The sequence below is a fragment of the Perca flavescens genome, chromosome 18 (genome assembly GCF_004354835.1).
Source record: "Perca flavescens isolate YP-PL-M2 chromosome 18, PFLA_1.0, whole genome shotgun sequence".
NCBI classification, from domain to species: Eukaryota; Metazoa; Chordata; class Actinopteri; order Perciformes; family Percidae; genus Perca; species Perca flavescens.
Genome location: NC_041348.1, coordinates 30365495 through 30389607, shown reverse-complemented (window position 1 = coordinate 30389607; position 24113 = coordinate 30365495). Strand labels below are relative to the sequence as shown.

General features: G+C 41.6%; 1 protein-coding gene across 1 annotated transcript in view; it reads left to right on the top strand.

The window, feature by feature from the left end:
* The window catches only part of impg1a (interphotoreceptor matrix proteoglycan 1a), an 88634-nt gene that overhangs the window by 15385 nt on the left and 49136 nt on the right, over positions 1 to 24113 (top strand). Inside the window, exons 2-4 of the mRNA XM_028604662.1 lie at positions 4481 to 4820; positions 17699 to 17911; positions 23115 to 23281. Coding sequence (XP_028460463.1) covers positions 4757 to 4820; positions 17699 to 17911; positions 23115 to 23281 — 444 coding nt within the window. The 5' untranslated portion in view covers positions 4481 to 4756. The remainder of the gene's footprint in view (positions 1 to 4480; positions 4821 to 17698; positions 17912 to 23114; positions 23282 to 24113) is intronic.

The window sequence follows — 24113 nt, the reverse complement described above, 5'->3', positions numbered from 1 at the left end:
ACACACATTTAGAAAAAATGAACAAAAAAAAGCACAATGTTAAAAGCGGCAAAAGCAGTGACATGAAACTTGAAGCTACAACAAAATATGAAGTCAACAAGGAGCAAGAGTTGAATCACCTTTAGTCTGAACACATCCAGGGTAATTGGGTGCTTTTGTTTACAACATTTTAATCACACATAAACCGCATACATAGCCTACATTACGCACATGATATCAAATCAAATGACATGTAACCAAATTACAGTTGCAAAACCAAAGCCCTATTACTTGTGCACCCCACATACACAATTCTAATTTTCATACATAACAGCTATCTTTTCCAACTTAATTATTCCAATTGCTTCAAGTTCCACCCAAGGACCACCCAGACCAGTATGGACTGTCAGACCGGTGCTGAGGAGAGGATGTTATTTTACTGGATAAGTACAAGCAGTTCCATTTACAGGAGCTTTCAACGCTGTCGAATTAAATGAGCTTTATTGGTTTCAATGGAGTGTCGCGTCACGGCCTGCACTGTAAAAAGCAACCTATAGAATCTACTCAATAAATGTGAGGTAACAATTTGCACTCTGTTTGGGTAGAGTGCAAATTGACAACACACACACACACACACACACACACACACACACACACCTCATTTACAGTGTATTTGTGTATTGTAGTTAGCATATGCGTGTAACAGAGACTGACCGGTTGTTGCACTGCCCTCACAGTTGAGTTCACCCTTTTTTATCCACCCCTATCTCAATTGTATTGTATATTAAATAACAAACGGATTTGGTAAGATGAAAGCTGTGTAAGCCAAACTTTATGTAGCTAAGGTTGGCCTAAAATATATTTTCTCAAAAGCAGGTAATGTCGGGGCTTATCAATACTATTAGGTAACCTTACTGTATCTATCCGGCTACCTAGCTAACGTTAGGTGACATTACCTGTAATGTTAGCTAACAGCTAGCTTACATTTAGAGCCTACATGGTTCAGCTGTGAAAGCAATAACGTTACATTGTGACACTGTCAAATGCCACGACAGGTAACGTTAGCTAGTTTGAAGTAACGTAACTAACATTTCTTCCAACAATCTCCACATTGCTACGTTTTAGTAACATTAGAAGCTAACGTTAGCCTTTCAACTCTGGCATTAGCTAGCTAGCTGGCACTCGGTAGCTTGCTAACTTTTAATGACAGACTGCCATTGAGTAACTTGTAAGCCAAATATACACTCTAAACCAACCATTAAATAAGTTTATTACACACAGCAACCTGTTAAAAAGGAATCTTACCTTAGCTAAACCGAACAGCTTGACTCCAGTGTCCCGCCAGTGAAACGATAGATCTTGGCCAGCACTAACGCATGTTCACTTTGAACTGCAGACTTATCATTTTGGGGTAGATTTTATTATATTTGTTTTGGCTGCAAATGTACTTTTATAAAATATGTAATGTAGGTAGAATTTACTCATTATTGTATATTTGCTTACTGACTAATATATTTGCAGTAAAATTTAAACAATTTGCATGTGTTGTATTTACTACCCTCCAAAATCCGTTTTTACAGTGTGCTGGGAATAAACACCGGGGAAACACCGGTTTTAGACAGTGGTGGAAGGATTCAGATCCTTTAGTTAAGTAAAATACCACACTGTAATAATACTCTGTTACAAGTAAAAGTCCTGCATTGAAAATGCTACTTAAATAAAAATCTGTAAGTATCATCAGGAAAATGTAGTTAAAAGGAACTGGAAAGGATCCAACCAGTTGTGTGTTTAATGGTCTCATCATCTCAGCTGGACTTGTAGCCGTTATATTGTCGGCTAATTTACTTTAGAATCAAACTTCAGATTTTATAAACTACATGTGTAAAGTAGCTAGTAACTAAAGCTGTAACAGATGAATGTAGTGGAGTAAAAAGTCCAATATTTCTCTCTGAAATGTAGCGGAGTAGAAGTAGAAAGTGGCATGAAAAGAAAAAGACTCAAGGAAAGTACAAGTACCTCAACATTTGGACTGAAGTACATTACTGGAGTAAATCTACAGTAAATCTTAGTTACATACAATCCACCGCCGGTGTCAGGTGTGTGTGTTGGTGAGTGTGTGAGTGTGTGAGTGTGTGAGTGTGTGAGTGTGTGAGTGTGTGTGTGTGTGTGTGTGTGTGTGTGTGTGTGTGTTAGGCTACATTCACACCGCAAGTCTTAATGCCTGATTCTGATTTTTTGCTCAGATCCGATTTTTTGTTAGGCTGTTCACATCACCTTTTAAAATGTGTCCTATATCAGATTTCAGTGTGAACTGTTTGCGGTTTTGAACTGACCTGCATGCGCAAAAGAACAATAACAATGACATCAGACGCAGCACGCTGTTGCCAACAATGAGGACAGTCCGCCCCGGTTAACAGCCGCGCTGGAAGCAGGGGGCCCCGCCCCTCCCCGCGGGGAGAGGGGGCGCAGCGAGGGTTTTTGAGGTAAAAGTCACATCAAATCCGCCTTGGCTGTTCACACTGCGGTCGCATTGAAAAAAATCTGATCTGGGTCGGATTCAGGACCACATGTGGAAGTGGTCTGAATCTGATCTGAAAAAATCAGATCTGGGCTAGATTTGAGTGTTCACACTACTTCTGAAGAAGCCTGACCTGGACACTTGACCCCAATTTGGGCTACTTTGGCCTGCAGTCTGAACGTAGCCTTAGAGTGCTGATCGGGCCGCATTTTTCTGTCCGAACCCGGCCCGCGTCCGACAGAGCGGTAACCGAACCTGACCCGAGCCCGACAGGCATTAAGTTATTTCTGTCCGAGGCCAGCACAGTTAAAATCTTATTTTTTTCTCACACTAATGACACTACGTTTGTTTGTGTGGAAAGCTTTCATTAAGCAACTGTAGGAAGGCAATCGGAAATGTCAACAGATGAGCGCATGAGCGCACACGGGGCAACAAGCGCACGTTAACAAGCTGTTTAATTTAAAATGTTCAATGTGTTAACCTTTCCTGATCGCTTCGTGGTCAGAAAACCAGGGGAGACTGGTTACCTCCAGGGCCAACATTATAAAATGAATAACGTCAGGGTTAAAATCCTGTTTCTGGTGAGATAATTAATGAACTTGGCTTTCAGTCTGACACCACACACACTGTGTACAAAACTTCAACTTATTCCACCAACTCTGCTCTGGTTGCATACAACACATCTGCTCTCTCTATCTCTCTTCTGCCCACTTTCCACACACACATACACACACACACACACACACACACACACACACACACACACACACACACACACACACACACACACACACACACACACACACACACACAATGCGTTTCACTATCTTTGTGTACCCGTCATTGACCTAATGCATTCCCTAGCCCCTTACCCTAACCTTAACCATCACAACTAAATGCCTAACCTTAACCCTTACCCTAACCTTAAACATCACAACTAAATGCCTAACCTTAACCCTTACCCTAACCTTAACCATCACAATTAAATGCCTAACCTTAACCCTTAACCCTTACCTTAACCTTAACCATCACAACTAAATGCCTAACCTTAACCCTTACCCTAACCTTAACCATCACAACTAAATGCCTAACCTTAACCCATACCCTCACCCTAACCATAACCTAATTCTATCCCTAATCCTAAAACCAAGTCTTAACCCTCAAACAGCCCTTTAAACTTGTGGGGTCCAGCATTTTGGCCCCACAAAGCTGTCTGGACCCTACAAGTATATGGGACTCCCGGTTTTTGGACCCCACAAATGTAGTTAAACAAGAACACACACGCACACACACACACACACACACGCACTGAGATCTCTTAAAGGAGCTGCAGCACCATTTTACAACAAATGCCTTATCGCGCTGATGTGACCGAACCCGACCCGACCATAATTTCTAAATATCTGTCCGAATGCGGCCCGGCACGTTGGGTCCTGTTGGGTCCCGTCAGGCTCGGGTTGGGTATCTGCACTCTAGTGTGTGTTGGTCGGTGTGTGTGTGTGTGTGTGTGTGTGTGTGTGTGTGTGTGTGTGTGTGTGTGTGTGTGTGTGTGTGTGTGTGTGTGTGTGTGTGTGTGTGTGTGTGTGTGTGTGTGTGTGTGTGCGTGTGTGTGTGTGTGTGTGTGTGTGTGTGTGTGTGCGTGTGTGTGTGTGTGCGTGTGTGTGTGGGGGTCGGTGCGTGTGCGTCTGTCTGCGTGTCTGTGCGTGTGTGCATGTGTGTGTGTGCGTGTGTGTGTGTGTGTGTGTGCGTCCGTGTGTGTGTTGGTCGGTGTGTGTGTTTGTGTGTGTGTGTGTGTGTGTGTGTGTGTGCGCTGAACAAACTGGTGGCTGGTTGACAGATGCCCCCAGAAAGCCACTAACAAGATGACGCCAGCGCTGCGAGGGCCGCGGGGTAAAGACGGATTATGTCTGAGCAGTAGATAAACAGATTATTCTCGAAACGGTGCCTACTTTTTTAACCTCGTCACTCTTGCCACACCCACAGCTCCCACCGTCCCGCGATTCCCCCCGGGAGAAGAGGAGCGCCTGCCTCCTACGTCCGATGCACATCCTGCAGACTTCGTTAGGAGTGTTTCAGCTGGAGCGCTGGTCCCTAAATGATCCGCCGTCTCCATGACAACTCGCCATACGAACACGACTGCGCCCATGAGCTCCACCTGAGCTAGAGGACGCCGCCAGCCCCCCCCCTTTCCCACCTCCCCTTCGCCCTCCTGGATTTACTTTTTTTTATATATATATTTTTGGGAAGTTTCCTTCCACGATGCTGTGGGAATTTGGACTTGTGCTGCTGTTCGTCCTCACTCCGCAAGCCGCTAAAATTAAAGGTAAGCCTCGGTTTTGTTCACCAAAAGCCACAATCCTTTGAGCCTTCACACTTTTAATCCTTTACAACTTAAAAAAAAAAAAATCATCACACTTTTTTATTCTTTGAAAAAACGAATACAGTTCTCAGTAGATCAGAGCAGTGAGATTCAAGGATTTTAAGACTATCTATGCACGTACTAAACTTGGTCACAATGCAAAGTAAAGCCTATTACCATTGCTTAAGTACTTTGCTGTGAAATCACTGAGGTGTTGGATTCTGTCACCGCTTCACCCGAGGACACAAAAAAGCTATTTAAATGCATGATAAAACAGCAAGAAGTTAAGTAAATCCTATTTTTTTTTTTTTTTTTTGTCTCGTTCTGAACACAGCCAGAGTAAAATCCGTATTCATGACGGGCCAGGAAAAATGTGCAAGCATGTCCACAATGCGAAATGAAAATGGAGAATGTATAATATCCCAGTTTAGTAGATGTATTGCCACCTCAGTGACAGCTTGACAATTTGAATTACAGCACGCTCCAGACTTATTTGTGGACAGAAGCTATAAACATGACAGAAGAGAGAGAGAGAGAGGTTATCACTTTCCTGTATCACAAAACCGGAATTGTCTCGGCTAAATATTATAAATTAAACCAAGCATTCTGCCTGTGACGTTCACCTTCACTTCAAAACATTTCCTACATATATTATAAAAGCATCGATAAGCGTGGTGTATTACAACACCCACTTTGGCTAATGCATCCTAAATATATCTGCTAGACTGTATGATTTTTAAAAAAACATATATGCATACAGGACGCTGTTGTTTGATGTATGCTTTTATTCCAAGCACCCTTCAGGTACAGTGGGTGTTTTTATTTTTAGTATGAGTGGGCATAAGGAGGGAGAGCGAACCCCAAACCCTTGCAGGCAGATATATAATGTATAATGCTAAACTCCACTTCTGCCCATGGCCACAAATATAACACAAAACTGAGACATAGTGAAGGGCACAAACTGTTTATTATTAACAGATCTATATTGAAAAATACTTTATTTATTTATTTATTTTATACTTTCCAACCAGTAAAACATGTCCTGTTCTTATTTATTTATTCAAGTTGGACCAATCCAATTGAGTGACAGTTGAAATTAACCTTGTATTGTGTTTGTTATGAATCTATTTTGATGCGTTTTTTCATAACATTTTGTAATTTTACATGTTTTAAACTATCAAAATGAATATTGATATCGCAATTTTCACAGTCGATATCGCAATATCACATTTTGTCAATATCGTGCAACCCTAATCATGGGAGATGCTGTCTTCATTGTTAACCATTGCTGATATAAAATGTTATTCACGTCATGTCTTTTAATGAAATAGGGGCACTGTTTCCCACATTATTACTTGGATTCTGTATGTGTTGGTTGTTGACCGCCTAGCAAACAAGCAAGCAAGCTAACATTAACCTATTTCACATGACAGTGTCCATAAAATGTCCCAAATTAACGGAAAATGACAATACATTTTTCAAAAACCATTGTGATCAGGGGTTAAATTGGGATTTGTCATGTGGGGGGGCTCTCCCTAGGGCGGCAGAAAAATAAACCATTAAATGGCGCTTTCTGGAGAGTTTTGTACAAAGAAATGGAGAAATTGAGTCTTATATGATATGTGCAAAACTGCAAGGTTAAGAGCCTATACTTTGCATTGTTGTAGCATCACCAGGTATTAGGGCATTTACATTACTGTTAAACAGTCATCACTTGATGATACACATTGTATTGTATAATTAACATGTTATTGAAGTGACCCATACATTGTGTCAAACATAATGTGCCACATGAAGAGATAGTGCAGCGTATGACAGTAGCAACAGCTGAGAAGATTTGGGTCTGTGGTGACCAGGTCCACCTCACACAAACTTCCTTCCCCACTTCCTCCTCTTTTCTCTCTTTTTAGCATTTTATCTGTTAATCCTACCGACGTAGACACTTTGGCATTATGTAGTTGACCCGCGGTGGTGAATTGTCTGCAGTTCTGCATGGGTTGTTATCCGTGTTCTGATTGTTCTCATCTCAGCTCCGCCAAGACAAAATAGACATGCCATTTCAAAAATCTTTCATTTTTTGTCAAAAATATCATGTTTTCAAAAGCATCACTTTCATCAAATTTTATGTGACAAATGAGCGGGTTTATGTGCCGGTGCTGAGCCCCAGAGAGCCCAATTTAACCACTGATTGTGATGACAAGTATGTTGGCATGGCTACGTATCAGTGTTTGACTTAAAGTGCTCATATTATGCTTTTTGTCTTTTTCCCTGTCCTTTATTGTGCTACATATCTTTGTTGTGCACGTTATAGGTTTACAAAGTGAAAAAGCCCAAAGTCCCCCTCCCAAAGGGACTTACCATCTCCAACAGAAACACTGTTCACAAACTGCTCCAAACAGCTCTGTTGTAGTCCAGCCTTTACTTCAGAGACAGACGTGGTCACTTTGGAACACACGTTATAATGCTCGCCTAGCTGCTAGCATGGCACGCCCTCATACTCTGCTTCTGACTGGCTAGTAGTCCTTACCTAGGTACTGTCAGGGCACGCCCTCATACTCTGCTTCTGACTGGCTAGTAGTCCTTACCTAGCTACTGAGCATGTGCAACTCCCAACAAAGAAGTGAGATGTCTCACTCTGTATCTAAAACAGAGAGCTCAAAATTAAACCACATAAACCTATTCTGATATAACCTCTAAATACAATTATGAACCTGAAAATGATAATAATATAATATGAGCACTTTAAAATGACGTTAGATTCAGGCGGATGCTGAACCTTGGTCTCTAGTGATTAGTTAAGGAAAATCAAATCCCCCGCTCCAACGGAAACCGCACTGATAGCGGGCGGAAAAAAACAGAAAATATTTGCACTGGAGAAGCTGAAACAAGCAAATGTTTTGGCATTTTGCTTGAAAAAAAAATCAGTAAGTCAACTAATTGTTTCATCTCTGTGTACAAATGCACCAGGCCTGTTTTGGTCAGAAGTCAGTCTTAGTTGTATGCAGGGTTTTCCCCCGGTTTGTGGAAGACTTAGGTGTGCGTATTGGCGAGGGGTTAAGGGGTCCTTCCTCAAGAAAATGTTAAGTTTTTCAATATTAAAAACGCAATTTCCTCAAATACATTTTTTTTGTCTCTAGAGACACAACTACAAGTTAAGTTATTTTTCCTTTGGGGTTGTTTTTGTTTCTGGTCTCTCTGTAGTCAGTTTGTGTCCCTTTTGTGGTAGCTTTGTGTCTCACATCATTTAGTAGCATTTTTATCTTCATATCTGTATCTAAAATAGGGGTGGGAATCACCAGCGGCCTCACGATGCAATATGATATTATTGTGATTTTAAACATATTGCAATACTCTGCGATATATTGCAATTTATTACCTTTTTTCCAACTTCAAATTGTTCCCAATTTCAAATGTCACTAAAAGGAAACTTTGTCAACATCTGTTTTATCTAAAATGACAAACTTCTCTGTTTGTTCCTCTCACTTTAATTTGAATGCTGCTTAAAAATACCATATTTTAATACGATATGAAACACACGTTCCATATGACTTGATTCAGTTTGAACCAGTTACACGCTGCTGTTGCTAACCTAAAACACTTTTAACAATTCTACTTCTCAGTGATTAGAGTACTGTAAATGAAGTACACAGAGAAAGTGCAAATATACAATAAGTTCACCAACCACTACACAAGATCAATGCCGCAGACTGAGGAAAATATACAGTAATGTCCATATCTCCATATACCGTATTTTCCGGAGTATAAGTCGCATCAGTCAAAAAATGCGTCATGAAGAGGAAAAAAACATATATAAGTCGCACCGGACTTATATATATATTTTTTTCATCTGTCAACTACACAATAGCACACAGAACAACAGGCTGAATACGGTAGGTGTCCGGTATGTTATCGTAACACATTAACAGTTATTGAACTATTCAATAGCACACAACTACGATACCAGGGCGTGGAGCATGGAGGTATTAAAAGGCGTGGAGACGTAGCTGCACCGTTGACGAGCCCCTCCCAACTCGTTCCTCCAGCTCTGGCCATCTTGCTTTCAGCCCGCAATTAGCCGATTAGCTTTCTTTGTTTTCTTCATTGCAGTAAGAGTCACCTTTTCACCAGTCTCCCTCACAAGTTTCTCTCATTTCAAACTTTCTTTCTGCTGCTCGATTACCGTTTTCGGGCTGCATATTTTACTACCTGCAGTTTGTTATCTCTTTTCTTTCTCAGTTGTCTTTAGTAGCAGCATTCTAGTTGTCACAAGCCTGGAGCGCCCTCTCGCGGCTGTAGACGGTAATGTTTTCAGTATGAATTAACATGTAAAAACATGTTAAATTATATATATTTTGATATACAGTGGGGGAAATAAGTATTTGACCCCTTGCTGATTTTGCAGGTTTGCCCACTTACAAAGAATGCAAAAATCTACAATTGTAGTCATATGTACATTCTAACAGTGAAAGACAGAATCCCAAAGAAAATTCCAGAAAATCACATCATATGAATTTATTAAAATTGATAACCATCTGATGAGGAAAAACAAGTATTTGACCCCCTGGACAAACAGCAAGTATTCTGGCTCCTACAAGCCAGTTAGTCTTTCTTTAAGAAACAGCCCCAATCCGAACCAATTATCTACATCAAATACACCTGCCTCACCTCGTTACCTGTATAAAAGACACCTGTCAACACCCAAACAACCAGCATCCAACATCACCACCATGGGCAAGACCAAAGAGCTTTCTACGGACATCAGGGACAAGATTGTTGATCTGCACAAGGCTGGGATGGGCTACAAGAGAATCGGAAAACAACTTGGAGAGAAAAGATCAACTGTCGGTGCAGTTATCAGGAAATGGAAGAAGCACCACACCACCGCCAACCTCCCTCGGTCTGGGCCTCCACACAAGATCTTGCCTCGTGGGGTGTCCCTGATCATGCGAACGGTGAGGAATCATCCCAAAACCACAAGGGGGAACTGATGAATCAACTGAAGGCAGCTGGGACCACAGTTACAAAAGAAACGGTTGGTAACACACTACGCCGTCATGGATTGAAATCCTGCAGCGCACGCAAGGTCCCCCTGCTCAAGAAGAAACATGTACAGGCCCGCATGAAGTTTGCCATTCACCACCTGGACGACTCAGAAGAGGCCTGGAAGAAGGTGATGTGGTCAGATGAGACCAAAATAGAACTTTTTGGCCTCAACTCAACTCGTCGTGTTTGGAGGGCAAAGAACACCGAGTACAACCCAAAGAACACCATCCCCACCGTCAAGCATGGTGGTGGCAACATCATGCTTTGGGGGTGCTTTTCAGCCAAAGGGACGGGACAACTCCATCGTATTGAGGGGAGGATGGACGGGGCCATGTATCGTGGAATTCTGGACCGACATCTCCTTCCCTCAGTGAGAGAGCTGAAGATGGGTCGAGGATGGGTGTTTCAGCACGACAACGACCTCGGAACCTGAATGATTTGGAGGCTGTCTGCAGGGAGGAGTGGGCCAACATCCCTGCCGAAATGTGCACAAACCTTGTCACCAACTATAAAAACCGTTTGACATCTGTGCTGGCCAATAATGGCTTTTCTACAAAATATTAACATGCTGTTTGTCCAGGGGGTCAAATACTTGTTTTTCCTCATCAGATGGTTATCAATTTTAATAAATTCATATGATGTGATTTTCTGGAATTTCTTTGCGATTCTGTCTTTCACTGTTAGAATGTACATATGATTAAAATTGTAGATTTTTGCATTCTTTGTAAGTGGGCAAACCTGCAAAATCAGCAAGGGGTCAAATACTTATTTCCCCCACTGTATAAGTCACACCTGACTATAAGTCGCAGGACCAGCCAAAGTAGGAAAAAACCCAAATCAGTCAACATAGAATCACAACAACAACATGTCCCAGTTTTCATACAGCTACTACAGTAGTGTGCATAACACTGTTAGCTCAGCAAACAACATAAAATACTGTATCCAGTACAGGTTACAATTACAGAAAAAAATAAAATAAAAGATCTGAAAAAGTACAGAAAATACTAGACATTATCTCTTCGCCTAGCTGGATCTGGCCAGAGAATTTCATCAACATCACAGGCGATATCTAGACTGGGTAAACCCTAACCGATCTGCAGCGCAGGCTGGAAACCTGGACATTTTTCTATCCTGCTTCCGTTACAAATCTGCGGGGACCAATCACAAACGTGCAAGAAGCGCAGCAACTCGTTGACGCCGCTGTCACTGCTGTTACAAACCAACACGTTTGCCTGGAGTTTTCGCATCGCTCTGAAAAAGTACGTCCACCGGTTCGTTGGTCTGATTGGTTGAAGGACTATCCAATTGCGTACAGAGTCATTTGAACTATGCCCCGTGAACTCTTGTGCAGTAGAAACTACAGAGCAGACTCCCCAGACTAATGTTCAATCTTAAAAGATTGAGCTTGGTCTGGCCAGGATAGGCGATATCCTCATTGGCAAGACAACGTTGGACGAACCGTCTGTAATGTCGAATCCATCTTTCGCACAGCTGCAAGTCAACCTGTTCACAGGCGTTCTGAGACTTTAGTGGTCCCCTTTCACCCTCCCTCTTCTTCTGACTCCTCTCATTTTTTTGTTAAAGGCAGGTGAACTTACCTGCTGTATTTTTATAGTGCTTAAACCTGATTGGTGTATCTACAATTAAGCAATCATGTGTTTACGCACCTGATGGCTGTGTTTCACAGATTGGCTCATAGGTGTCAGTGCTTTGGAATTGCAAGGAAGTGACATCATGACGTACTTCTGTGTCTAATGAATACAAGTGTGTTTTGCAAAAAGTGTGAAGCTGACATCTGGGCAATGTTTTGCTTGGTCCCATGGCATGAAAATTTCACTTTATGAGGTTTTTTTAAATGGTGATAGTTGTAAACCGAGCCCTGGGTATCCTGCTCTGCCTTTGAGAAAATGAAAGCTCAGATGGACCAATCAGGAATCTTCTCCTTATGAGGTCATAAGGAGCAAGGTTACCTCCCCTTTCTCTGCTTTGCCCGCCCAGAGAATTTGGCCCACCCATGAGAGAGAGAGAGAGAGACATCATGGCTTTCAAACGAGCAAAGTGGCAGTTGGTCAAGGCCTCACCCCCACCCTCCAGCTTGGCCCCCCCCTCTCCTCCTCAATAGCTACAGACACAGAAATGGAACATACTAAGGAAAGCTCATTGTGGGACTGGCTCTAGTGGCTGGAATTCTGTAGCCTTGTGAGACCATCAGTCTGACATCTTGAGATAGAGAAAATTTGGAGCCGTTCGCCAAACGACTGGGCCAATCAGCGTTGGTTTTGGTTTAGGTGGTGATAGACAGATGGTTTATCCAATCAGCTAACCAGTATTTTCAGCCAGTGGTAGCCCTAATTCTGTTAGCTGCTGGAATATGGACCGGGAACCTGAAAGGGTGTCTTTTATTCTTAAATTCTCGTAACACAAACGGCAAATATCCTTTACCGACATGTTGCTTGCTTGCTGAGCTAACACGCTATGCTTTGCCTGCAGCAGCAGGGGCTTGTGGTTGTATTTTCATACGCTTCGTTGATCTGATTGGTTGATTTGGCCCGTCTATCACCAACTATAGGTGGTGGTGACAGATGGTTCATCCAATCAGCTAACCAGTATTTTCGCCCCTTCCCAAAAGTTCTCCAACGGAAAGTTCCCAGATGGATATGCCGAGCAAATGTGAAGCAATCCATCTGGCGGAGTGTGGTTAGTAATTCTGCACCAAGGCTGAATTTTGGGAAAGAGACTTCAGATACAGTATTAGGGGACCACTAAGGTCTAAATAAAAGAGACTTCAGATACAGTATTAGGGGACCACTAAGGTCTATATAAAAGAGACTTCAGATACAGTATTAGGGACCACTAAGGTCTATATAAAAGAGACTTCAGATACAGTATTAGGGGACAACTAAGGTCTATATAAAAGAGACTTCAGATACAGTATTAGGGGACCACTAAGGTCTATATAAAAGAGACTTCAGATACAGTATTAGGGGACCACTAAGATCTATATAAAAGAGACTTCAGATACAGTATTAGGGGACCACTAAGGCCAATATAAAGGAGACTTCAGATACAGTATTAGGGGACCACTAAGGTCTATATAAAAGAGACTTCAGATACAGTATTAGGGGACCACTAAGGTCTATATAAAAGAGACTTCAGATACAGTATTAAGGGACCACTAAGGTCTATATAAAAGAGACTTCAGATACAGTATTAGGGGACCACTAAGGTCTATATAAAAGAGACTTCAGATACAGTGTTAGGGGACCACTAAGGCCTATATAAAAGAGACTTCAGATACAGTATTAGGGGACCACTAAGATCTATATAAAAGAGACTTCAGATACAGTATTAGGGGACCACTAAGGCCAATATAAAAGAGACTTCAGATACAGTATTAGAAGACCACTAAGGTCTATATAAAAGAGACTTCAGATACAGTATTAGGGGACCACTAAGATCTATATAAAAGAGACTTCAGATACAGTATTAGGGGACCACTAAGGCCAATATAAAAGAGACTTCAGATACAGTATTAGGGGACCACTAAGGTCTATATAAAAGAGACTTCAGATACAGTATTAGGGGACCACTAAGGTCTATATAAAAGAGACTTCAGATACAGTATTAGGGGACAACTAAGGTCTATATAAAAGAGACTTCAGATAAAGTATTAGGGGACCACTAAGGTCTATATAAAAGAGACTTCAGATACAGTATTAGGGGACCACTAAGATCTATATAAAAGAGACTTCAGATACAGTATTAGGGGACCACTAAGGTCTATATAAAAAAGAGACTTCAGATACAGTATTAGGGGACCACTAAGGTCTATATAAAAGAGACTTCAGATACAGTATTAGGGGACCACTAAGGTCTATATAAAAGAGACTTCAGATACAGTATTAGGGGACCACTAAGGTCTATATAAAAGAGACTTCAGATACAGTATTAGGGGACCACTAAGGCCAATATAAAGGAGACTTCAGATACAGTATTAGTGGACCACTAAGGTCTATATAAAAGCATCCAAAAAACAGCATGTCATAGGACCTTTAATACTTTTGATTTCAGTGTGTGAGCAATCGTCAAAAACTATAACAGATCGATACTTGGCGTCTGTGTATCGATACAGTATTGTCACGGAAAATAGCGCAAGACTATGCTGTATTTATTCCCCCCACCCCTACCTTAAAACGCTGGAAAATCTAGAGCAGAAAATACATGAATAACACTCAGAAAGCTTAAAGACAAAAACTGTTAAAGAAATCCAACTACAATCATTAGAGCTGAGAAAAGTCTTTTAGTTACAGATTGGGGTGCTGCCCAAAACGGCTCGGGGGCTGCTAAACCTTATAATGGCGGGGGAAATCCTGTGTATGATTGGTTACTGGTTACTGCAGAAGTGATGCCACACTGTCGTTCTAGGTCTGACTAAACATGATATGTGCTTATTGTTTGAAATGTTTTCACAGTTTGAAGCTGTTAATTAAATGTAACATGTTCACATCACACAGGGCTGTAGCAGCTGGATGGTCTACTTAATGTATTTAAAATGCAATTTTGACTTCTCTAATCTGCCTTCTGCGAATATACTTCTGTTTGCTTAAGCTGCTTGTAGTACCAGACGGACGGGGTTTACAGTAATAATTTCTGTTGCGAGTGACAGAAAAGGACAATAATCCAGTCTTAAATGTTTTCAGACGTTTTCTAAATCTTGTGACGTTATTATCCGGGGTCGACCCGATGGCCCGTGGCCACACAAGGTTGCTCTGTGGCCACCAAATATCCCCGGTGGGTGGCACCCTATGGGATCTCTCTCTCTCTCTCTCTCTCTCTCTCTCTCTCTCTCTCTCTCTCTCTCTCTCTCTCTCTCTCTCGAATGTAACTGGAGGACTGGCGCTGTCAGGAACTAGAGATGGTCCGATACCATTTTTTGTTTCCCCGATACCGATTCCGATACCTGAACTTGCGTATCGGACGATACCGAGTACTCATCCAATACCAGTGTCATACATTTTATTATGCAGCTGTATACTACTCTCCCTGTATGGATGTGATATAATTTGCTATCTTTGTTGTTAAAATCTTTGTGAAACATGAACAAACACAAACAATGAACTTTATTTTATTATCCAGTTTGACAGTCAGTTATAACGGAAAAAGAACATCAATAAACTACTTTAAAATAGATTTTCTTCTGGGCTTAATAACAGACTATCGGTGCATAAACTCCAGTACTTTCCGATACCGATACCAGCATTTTAGGCGGTATTGGAGGCTTTTCCGATACCGGTATCGCTATTGGAACATCTCTACTTGTTAGTAGATATGTTGACTGTTTGTTTGTGTCTTTGTAGATGATAAGAAAAATGTTGAATATCACCAGATTTATCCTTTTAATATTGGCCATTTGGACTTCCATACCATCCTGGTTTTAAACCAGGATGACCGCCTGGTACTACATCAGTGAACATCCTGGGTAGGGCTGCACGATTATGGCCAAAATGATAATCACGATTATTTTGATCAATACTGAGATCACAATTAATTATCACGATTATTTGTTGATTTGAACCAAAACAAATTTTATTGTCATATAAGCTAATTATAGCTGCTTTTACATCCATATTGTGCTACCTTCCTGCTAATACATCCATATTGTGCTACCTTCCTGCTAATACATCCATATTGTGCTACATTCCTGCTAATACATCCATATTGTGCTACATTCCTCTTCCTTTATTATACTGTGACAGAGTATGCCATTTCAGCTGTTGTGCGACCGCTTTCCACACATGCACGTTTGCTGTGAAAGATACAGGCAACGCAATTTTCTGTTCACGTTAACGACATGTATCTACCGGACGAAATAGCAACGAGGATTTCGGTGGCTCATTACACTGCCACTTACATGTCTGTGTTGCGCTCTGATGCTGCGAAACCCGCGTTAGAAGCAACATAAATATCGCTACATGTCACGCTAGTAAACACTAATCAGACATTACACAGCTGGTAACGTTAGCCTACCGTTAGCTACAGCAGTAACTGGATTAAACACGGCTAAAATACTGACAGCTAAACGGTGTAGTGTGTCTGTATCTCACTGTAGAGTATTCCAACAACAGGACGTCCAACAGTCTGCTGCTAAAGCTATGAGCTAACAGACACAAACTAGCATTGGTCACTGCTGTCGTCTGAAAAACAAAATGGACGGGACAGAATGTTGCGTTTACTGGTAAACTGGTAAACCTCATGACCGGCTTATGATGACCGACTGCTACCTGTTGAGGAATTTTCCTCCCGTTACTCTGTCCTCTGTGACGTCTACATCTAGAAACTAAGCTGCGGTGCAGGGAACAACTCTGATTGGCTCATGGAGGTATGTGATCAGACAGTGGTTTATGGAGCGCTAGATTGGCTTTGCAAAAACTTTTGATAAAGGAGCGTTCTATGAACGGAGTGACGCATTTTAAATATCGTTGGATCACGCAAATTTAGCCAAAATTGTGATCGTGATTAAAATGTGATTATTGTGCAGCCCTAATCCAGGGTGTTGACATCGAGATGGTGGAGACCTACAAATACCTGGGTGTTCACCTCACCAATAAACTGGACTGGTCCAAAAACACAGACGTCCTGTACAAAAAGGGCCAAAGCTGTCTCCACCTGCTGAGGAGACTGAGGTCCTTTTGGTGCGTGCAGGACTCTGTTAAAATAAAAAACTTTGTATGACTCTGTGGTTGCGTCTGCAATCTTTTATGCAGTAGCCTGCTGGGGAGCTGGGAGCACAGAGAGGGACAGGAAAAGACTCAACAGACTGGTGAAGAGGGCTAGCTCTGTGGTGGTCTGCCCTCTGGACACCATAGAGGAGGTGGGGGGGGGGGAGGATGTTAGCCAGGCTGGCCTCAATCACCGACAACACCTCTCACCCCCTACACGAGACTGGGAGTTCCCTGAGCAGCTCCTTCAGCAGCAGACTGCTGCACCCTCAGTGCTACTGCAGGTCCTTCATTCCAGCAGCAGTCAGACTCTTTAATGCAACATCATAATGTAGCACTGCTAGCTGTTTCTGCAATATGAGCCATTACTGGACAATATTCTGCACTATGCTTATTTATTTATTTATTACTAGTGATAGACCGATTTTATCGGCCGGCCGATATATATCCGTATGTACCGATATTTGTGTTTACCTTCTATTGCGTTCGCCGATAGTTTTTTCAGACAGGTGTCCACGGGCATCTCTGTCAGCGAGCAATTCATCATCAAGGCTGTGTTGTAGATGTTGATGAAGCACAGTTAACCATATGCAGTGCAACTAGTGTTGACCACCACGCACGAGTATAAATAGTTACGGCGCTCCCATGACGTCACATTTGCTTTCGGCATGTCTGCTGCGGCGAGTATACCGGACGCCTTAGAATAGAATTCAGACATTGTCACCGAGGGGAATTTTGTCCTGGGCATAGTGCTACAATCTGTTGATTCACAATACGAACATGTAAGAGAAAAACCATTCTAAAATCAACATAAAAAGATAAAAATATCAACAAAGCATCTTAGGACATAAAGGAAGAACACATATGACTTTACAGACAATACGACAACTAAAAAAGTGACTATAAGAATTAAAGTGCGATGTGCTAAGGTGCTGGTGTATTTATTGCACTTTGCTCTGCTTTGCTAATATTTATTTGGCTCTTTTGATAGTAAAGGTTGCTGACTCTTGTTGTAAACAGACTCCTAGGATCTGCAGTGAGTCTGACCCTGAATCGTTTCCGTGTCTGTTTCCTGTCCAGGGGCCGGCGTCAGGCTGGACTCGGGGGCCGTGGGCCCTGTGCGTTTGGCGGAGCTGCTGAAGACGTCCCACACCCAAACCGAAGGTTCGGGGTTCGAAGTGGAGAGACGGCGACCCAAGAGGTCTGTGTTTTTACACTCGGGAGTGAGAATCTGTCCCCAAGAGACCATCAACGAAGTGCTCGCCAGCCACCAGGCGTATTACCAGCTCAGAGGTACTTGATTCAACTTCTCTCACAGCCACTGAGCACCTAACTCTTGCCTTGCTAAAGGGTACATGAGCAGAATGTATTTAAAATGCAGACAGCCACTCTCATCTTCTTATATTAACTGGATTCTTTTCCAGGTATCATTGTTTCCAGCGGGCATTTTTCTAGTCATGAACCTGCTCTCCTTGAGCTGACGTCTCAGAATTTATACATTTATTAATACAATATTCTTAAGAATACATTAGGATTTGATCGATTAATTGATTTCCTTCCCTCTCAGTATGATATGATTAAATCAAGCTGGAGATTTTGTTAAAGTGTATGTATTGTTAGTAAGACAGCTGCAAGCAGGATCCATCTCGTAAACTTTTTCTTGGTGTTTCACTCAAGGACCTCCCGACATCCAGTAAACCCTTGAAAAGTTTAAATTATATATTTTTTTTCTTCAATTCAAAGCCTACAGCCAGACAAAAAACATCTGTGTATATCAAAAGAAAAATGCCATTTGTGTTGTGTGTTTCATTACAAAGGTTTTGTTGAATGCAAAAGCTGTGACAGTTTTTCGAAACCATTTAAAAACATTTTTGGCTCGCCGTTCATTACCTGGGAACGATTTGTTCCTCGAAGGTTGGAAATCAATTTGAAAACGTGTGAGCCTTTAAATATCTGAGCACAAATTAAAGAATGAATCAGCTACATATTGATAATGAGTTAGTCAGTTTTACTTTAGTATAAACAATATAAAATCCAACTAGGGCTGAAACCATTCCTCAAGTAAAAATAAAAATCCTCGATGCAAAATGGTGTGCCTCGAAGCTTCGTTTAATTAACGTTGTATGGCTCACGCCGTTTCCGCATAGAGGATTATTACTGTCGCACACCGGGCTGACGCTGCTGACACACGCCATGAAGACTGATTACAAAATGAAGAAAGAACGTAAGGGGCTAAGAGAAGAGACAGGCTGGAGAAAACTACAGAAAGTGTCCCAAGTTTGGAATCACTTCAAACGTAATTAAAACAAAAACTGTGTACAGTGTGTTTACTGCACAATTAAACTAGCTTACCACAGTAATAGCACAAAGTCAATGCTTCAGCTTCTCAACAGTAGGGCTGTCCTCGACTAAAGATATTCTTAGTCGACTAACACTTATACAATTTTGTCGACTAATTGATTAGTTGATTTAGTTGACAGAGCTGTTCGCTTTGAGAGGTGGTTAAGACTAGAAAAGCACAGTATAAATGTAGTTAATTAACTATCTGTAAAACTGAGTTTCTCCACAATTAATCCTGCAAAAGCACCACTTTAAATCTTGTGTTTACCATAAATGTGCTCAGAAGTTTCTTGGAAATGAGTAATTAAGCATAAATAAGCATAAAAAATGACTAATCGACTAAAGAAATCTTAGTCAACTAAGACCAAAACGACCGATTAGTCGACTAATCGACTAAGAGGTGGCAGCCCTACTCAACAGAAAACATGGAGTCTAACTTAATAAAATAAGATTAGATAGACTTTATTAATCCCACACTGGGGACTACAGCAGCTCAAAAGAAAAACAATGTACACACATCAGAATAACACAAATACACATTAAGTAGACATAGGAGAACAAATATACATAAAGTATAAGAAATAGAAAAAAATAGAATTATAATAATAGTAACCAGTAAGTTTGTACAGGACGTCTGTGTTTTTACCCAGATATCTGTATGTCAACCACCAACTCCTTTGTCTTGCTGGCGGTGATGTGAAGGTGGTTTGGTGGACAAATTTCATAGAGCCCTACATTAAGTCATGCTCAAACCTAACTGGAGATTTCAAAATATGATTACGTCTGAGACGTAGTCTCGTAGACTACGTAGACGTAGTCCCAGATCCCCCACTATGATATGGCCCCCAAGTGTAGTTTAAATTTGCTTTCGTTTCATATCTCCTTCAGTGATTCACATTAATTCATTTCATATTTATGCAGAAAATGACAATGCCAAGCAACTGTGGTGTTGTTTCCACGCGCCTCGCAACACAAGACGGTGAATTTTTGAATGAAAGTGTGAAACGTTGAGTCACAAAACAATCGCCGTTACGTGAAGGTTATCCTGGCCCTTTTGTCAGTGGCTATACAGAAATCCTTTCCTAGCGGGTATACGCCGTATACCTGCGTGTCACGTAGACTACACCGCTGATTCTGTCACAACATGAAAACAATGGCTAAAATGTGTGTGTTGATTTTGGGGAGTGTAAGAGTAGTGACAGAAAGGCTGGTAAGAGTGAGGAAGAGAGTGGAGTGGAAATGATCCGTGACGAAGGCGCCGGACCGGGTCTGACCTCATGATGGCGCGGGTCCGTGATCCAGCTGACACTTCAGCGTGACCGTTCAGGAGTGATGAAGTGACTCATTCACCCCCTCTCAGGTTGACACTTAGAAGGCTGTTCCTGTCAAAACTCTGGAGGGTTAAGGTTAGAGTTTATTCTTTTCTTCTTTTTTTTTACCACAATAACAAAACCACGGAGCTATTTTCCACAGTATTAATGAGCTGCTTCACATGGATGCGCTCGTGCAATTTAGTAGACTTCATAATCCAGCCTGGAACTACAAGAAGAAGAGATACTTTTATTGATCCCCAGGGGGGGAAATTACATTTATTACATATAGGCCCAAAATACACACACATGAAACAAACAGGACCTACACATGCATAGGGTTGGGCATCGTTTGGATTTTAACAATTCTGATTCCAATTCTGATTCTTCCTTTTGATTCCAGTTCTTATTGATTCCGATACTTTGAGGGGTGGAGTTGAAACGGCTCGATGGTGTTTTAAGCCCCCCAACGTCTTCCAGACAGCGCTGCGAGCATCGTCTTCCCGGCACCTAACCTTGAGTTTGAGTTTAGTTTATTTATAAAAGGGGACAGCGCAAATTAATAAAACGCATGATTTCCCATGGGTTAAAAAGCCAGGTTTAGCCAAAAGGCTATTTTTCATCTGTAGTCCCCTGCCTTCGATGTTAAAAAGGTTTTTTAAAATACAAAGAAACAACAAAACAACACAAGCAAACATAACTTAGCACAAAGCATCACAAAAACAGAACACAACAAAACAAAGCTCAACACACAACGTAGCACAAAACAAGACACAACACAAAAGCAGAAGGACATACAACACAGCAAAACAACATGGTATAAAGTACCTTAACCCTAACCCTAACCATTGCCTAATCCTAGTGTCTTCCAGGCAGCGCTGCCTGGATGGTCATTTTTGAAACAATTCCAAGTAGGAATCGGTCCTCGATGCCCAATCCTATACATTCAGTTATTGGAGAGATGTCAGAGTGAGGAGGCCGCCCATTAAAGGAGCAGTTAGGTTTGGTGCCTTGCTCAAGGGCACCTCAGCAGTGCCCGGGAGGTGAACTGGCACATCTGCAGCTACCATTCCACATTCCGTTCTTGGTCAAAACGGGGACTTTAACCGGCGACCCTCTGGTTCCCAAGCCAAGTTCCCACAGACTGAGCTACCACTGCCCCAAACTACAGTGTCTTCATACAATAAATCCATGATTATGAATCCATAAATCATGTTACGTAATGTTAAATAACTTTGCAACGCTTCAAACTAGCTCCATTCTGAATGTTTAGCATGAAAGCTAACATCTAGGCCCCCTTCTCTGTGACCGAAGTTCTTCCAGGAGCGTAGTAATCCAGCCTGGAAAGAGTGACAGATGCTGAAAACTGGTTTCCCGCCTGCAGGATGATTATACCAACTTTGACAGCTTAATTCTGTTCTGCACATTAGCGTTCTTTTTTTTTTATCTCCACTGATTTATGTACAGTATATGCAAATATCTTACTCCTCTTCTCTTCGATTCTCTTGTCTCCTTTCATCTTTCTCTTTCTTTAATCATTCTATTTTCCTGATCTGTTATCCTCGTCTAATATGGAATTTAATGTCAGGAATAAAGTGATTCTGATGGATTGGTTGAGAGTAGATTGGCCTCAAACCAGATATTTTTTTATCATTTGAATAACTAAGTTATGTATGTACTGCAGCTGCTATGTATATCTCTCCTTTTAATGCAACACGTCTCATGCTTCATTATACTTTACCAGTGCAGCCCAACCAGTACAGGCGATTGCTTGGCGTCCTGTATCGCTGCCTGTAGCTTTCTTCAGAACCACTCTATCACTAAATTGCTTACACTTACAAAACAAACACTTACAAACTTGCAAAAAAAAGCTTTTTATTGAGTTTTTTATTGAGTGAATTTAAGCTGGGCTTTTATTGTGAAGGGTAGACAAGGAAGAAGTGAATCCAGCGGTATTGTGTGGCTGTTTAGTTTTATTCACTGTTTATCAATATCCAATACCCAATGCTTTCCAAACTGCTCCAAATTCCAAACGCCGAGTTCATTGTTACCCAGAAAGCCAAGTGTGAAGTAGATCGGATGAACTGTTCTCGACTGTACACAGAGGTTCCTCATTTTATAGCAAGATTACACATATCGATCTACCGCTAACGCTTTTAATTAAAACAGGAGTTATAAGTTCTCAAGTTCTTCTTTAAGTCAGTATTTTCTGCTAATGCAGTGTTAAGAGATCACTCCCCTTGTTTTAATAAAGATGTCTTTCACCACATGCTTTTGAATTGATCTACCTGGATTTTGTTGTATGCACAAAATACTTTTTGGACATATTTTGATAAACTTTGACTTGACTTTCCTTCCAAACAGCCAAACTTTCCTCCAATCAAAAATTCAGAGACAACCTGTCTCATTTTTGACACTTCAGTCTAACAGATTTTAACTGTGTAGGAGAGCTCCTCGCAGCAGTGTGTTTAGTGCTCCAAGTCTAAGAAGCTGTGTGTGTGTGTGTGTGTGTGTGTGTGTGTGTGTGTGTGTGTGTGTGTGTGTGTGTGTGTGTGTGTGTGTGTGTGTGTGTGTGTGTGTGTGTGTGTGTGTGTGTGTGTGTGTGTGTGCGCGCACATGCGTATGTGTGTGTGTGTCTCTGTTGGTCGGGGTGTGTGTGTGTTGGTCGGTGCGCGTGTGTGTCTGTGCGTGTCTTTGTGTGTGTGTTGGTCGGTGTGTGTCTGTGTGTGTGCGCGCGTGTTTGTGTGTGTGTGCGTGTATGTGTGTGCGTGCGTGTGTGGGCGTGTGTTTATGCGTGTGTGTGTGTGTGTGTGTGTGTGTGTGTGTGTGTCTGTTTGTTTGGACAGTTTGTCAGGAGGCCGTGTGGGAGGCGTTCAGGATCTTCTTCGACAGGATCCCCGGGACGGCAGAGTACCAGAGATGGGTTCACACGTGTCAACACGAGTCACTCTGCATCTCCGACCTCACCAAAAACTTCAGCAGCTCCGAGGAGCACATGGGCATGATTCACAGGGTGAGACCAGCACAGCAGGCTGCCACGTCAACAGTCAACACTTTGTCTGCACAGATCCAGTGCATGTAGACACTTTACCCGAGATGTGAGATCACCAAGTACCCTGCAGATATATTAAACTAAATGGGATGGAACGATACTCTCAAATTGCAATACGATTCAAGATTTTAAGTTTTTCTCAGGATGTTTTTAACCGAATGAGCTGCAGACAAATGGCTTTTCTTCTTCTTTTATTCCTTAATTTCTATGAACTGTGCAAAACAACAGATGTGTCCTCTTACCAAAAGTGACACTGGAATTGTATGTATGATTTCTCAAACAAATCCCAATACAAAATAACCAAATAAATGTCATGTCACGTCTTCAAATAAATAAACTAAGAAGACGCAGTGACGTCTGAAGTCAAACAAGTGACATCTAAAGTAGATTACGCCCTAGGACATTTAAAAATTGCATCACAATTTTGAACTCAACCGGTTGCAATCTTTATACGTATCGATGTTGAACCAAATGCTTGTTAGTGAACATATGTGCAAAACATTCACTGTCAACATTTCCCATCTGTTTTCTGCACTACCTGTAAACTATGACTCATGGTTCTGTAGTTCCATTCAAGCTGCTCATAACACTTCCTAACACTTACGTAACTCTCAAGGCAGCTTTTATGTAACTTAATCCTGTGTGCATTGCATGTCCTCCAAAACAACGCAGTCATTTATCTTGTGAAATAAACAGTGAATATTATAATAATAAAAAGAGGAATACAAAATGTTAAACAAAACATTCAACTAAATATTGCACGTTTGAATAATCTTGGTTTTCACGATCAGCT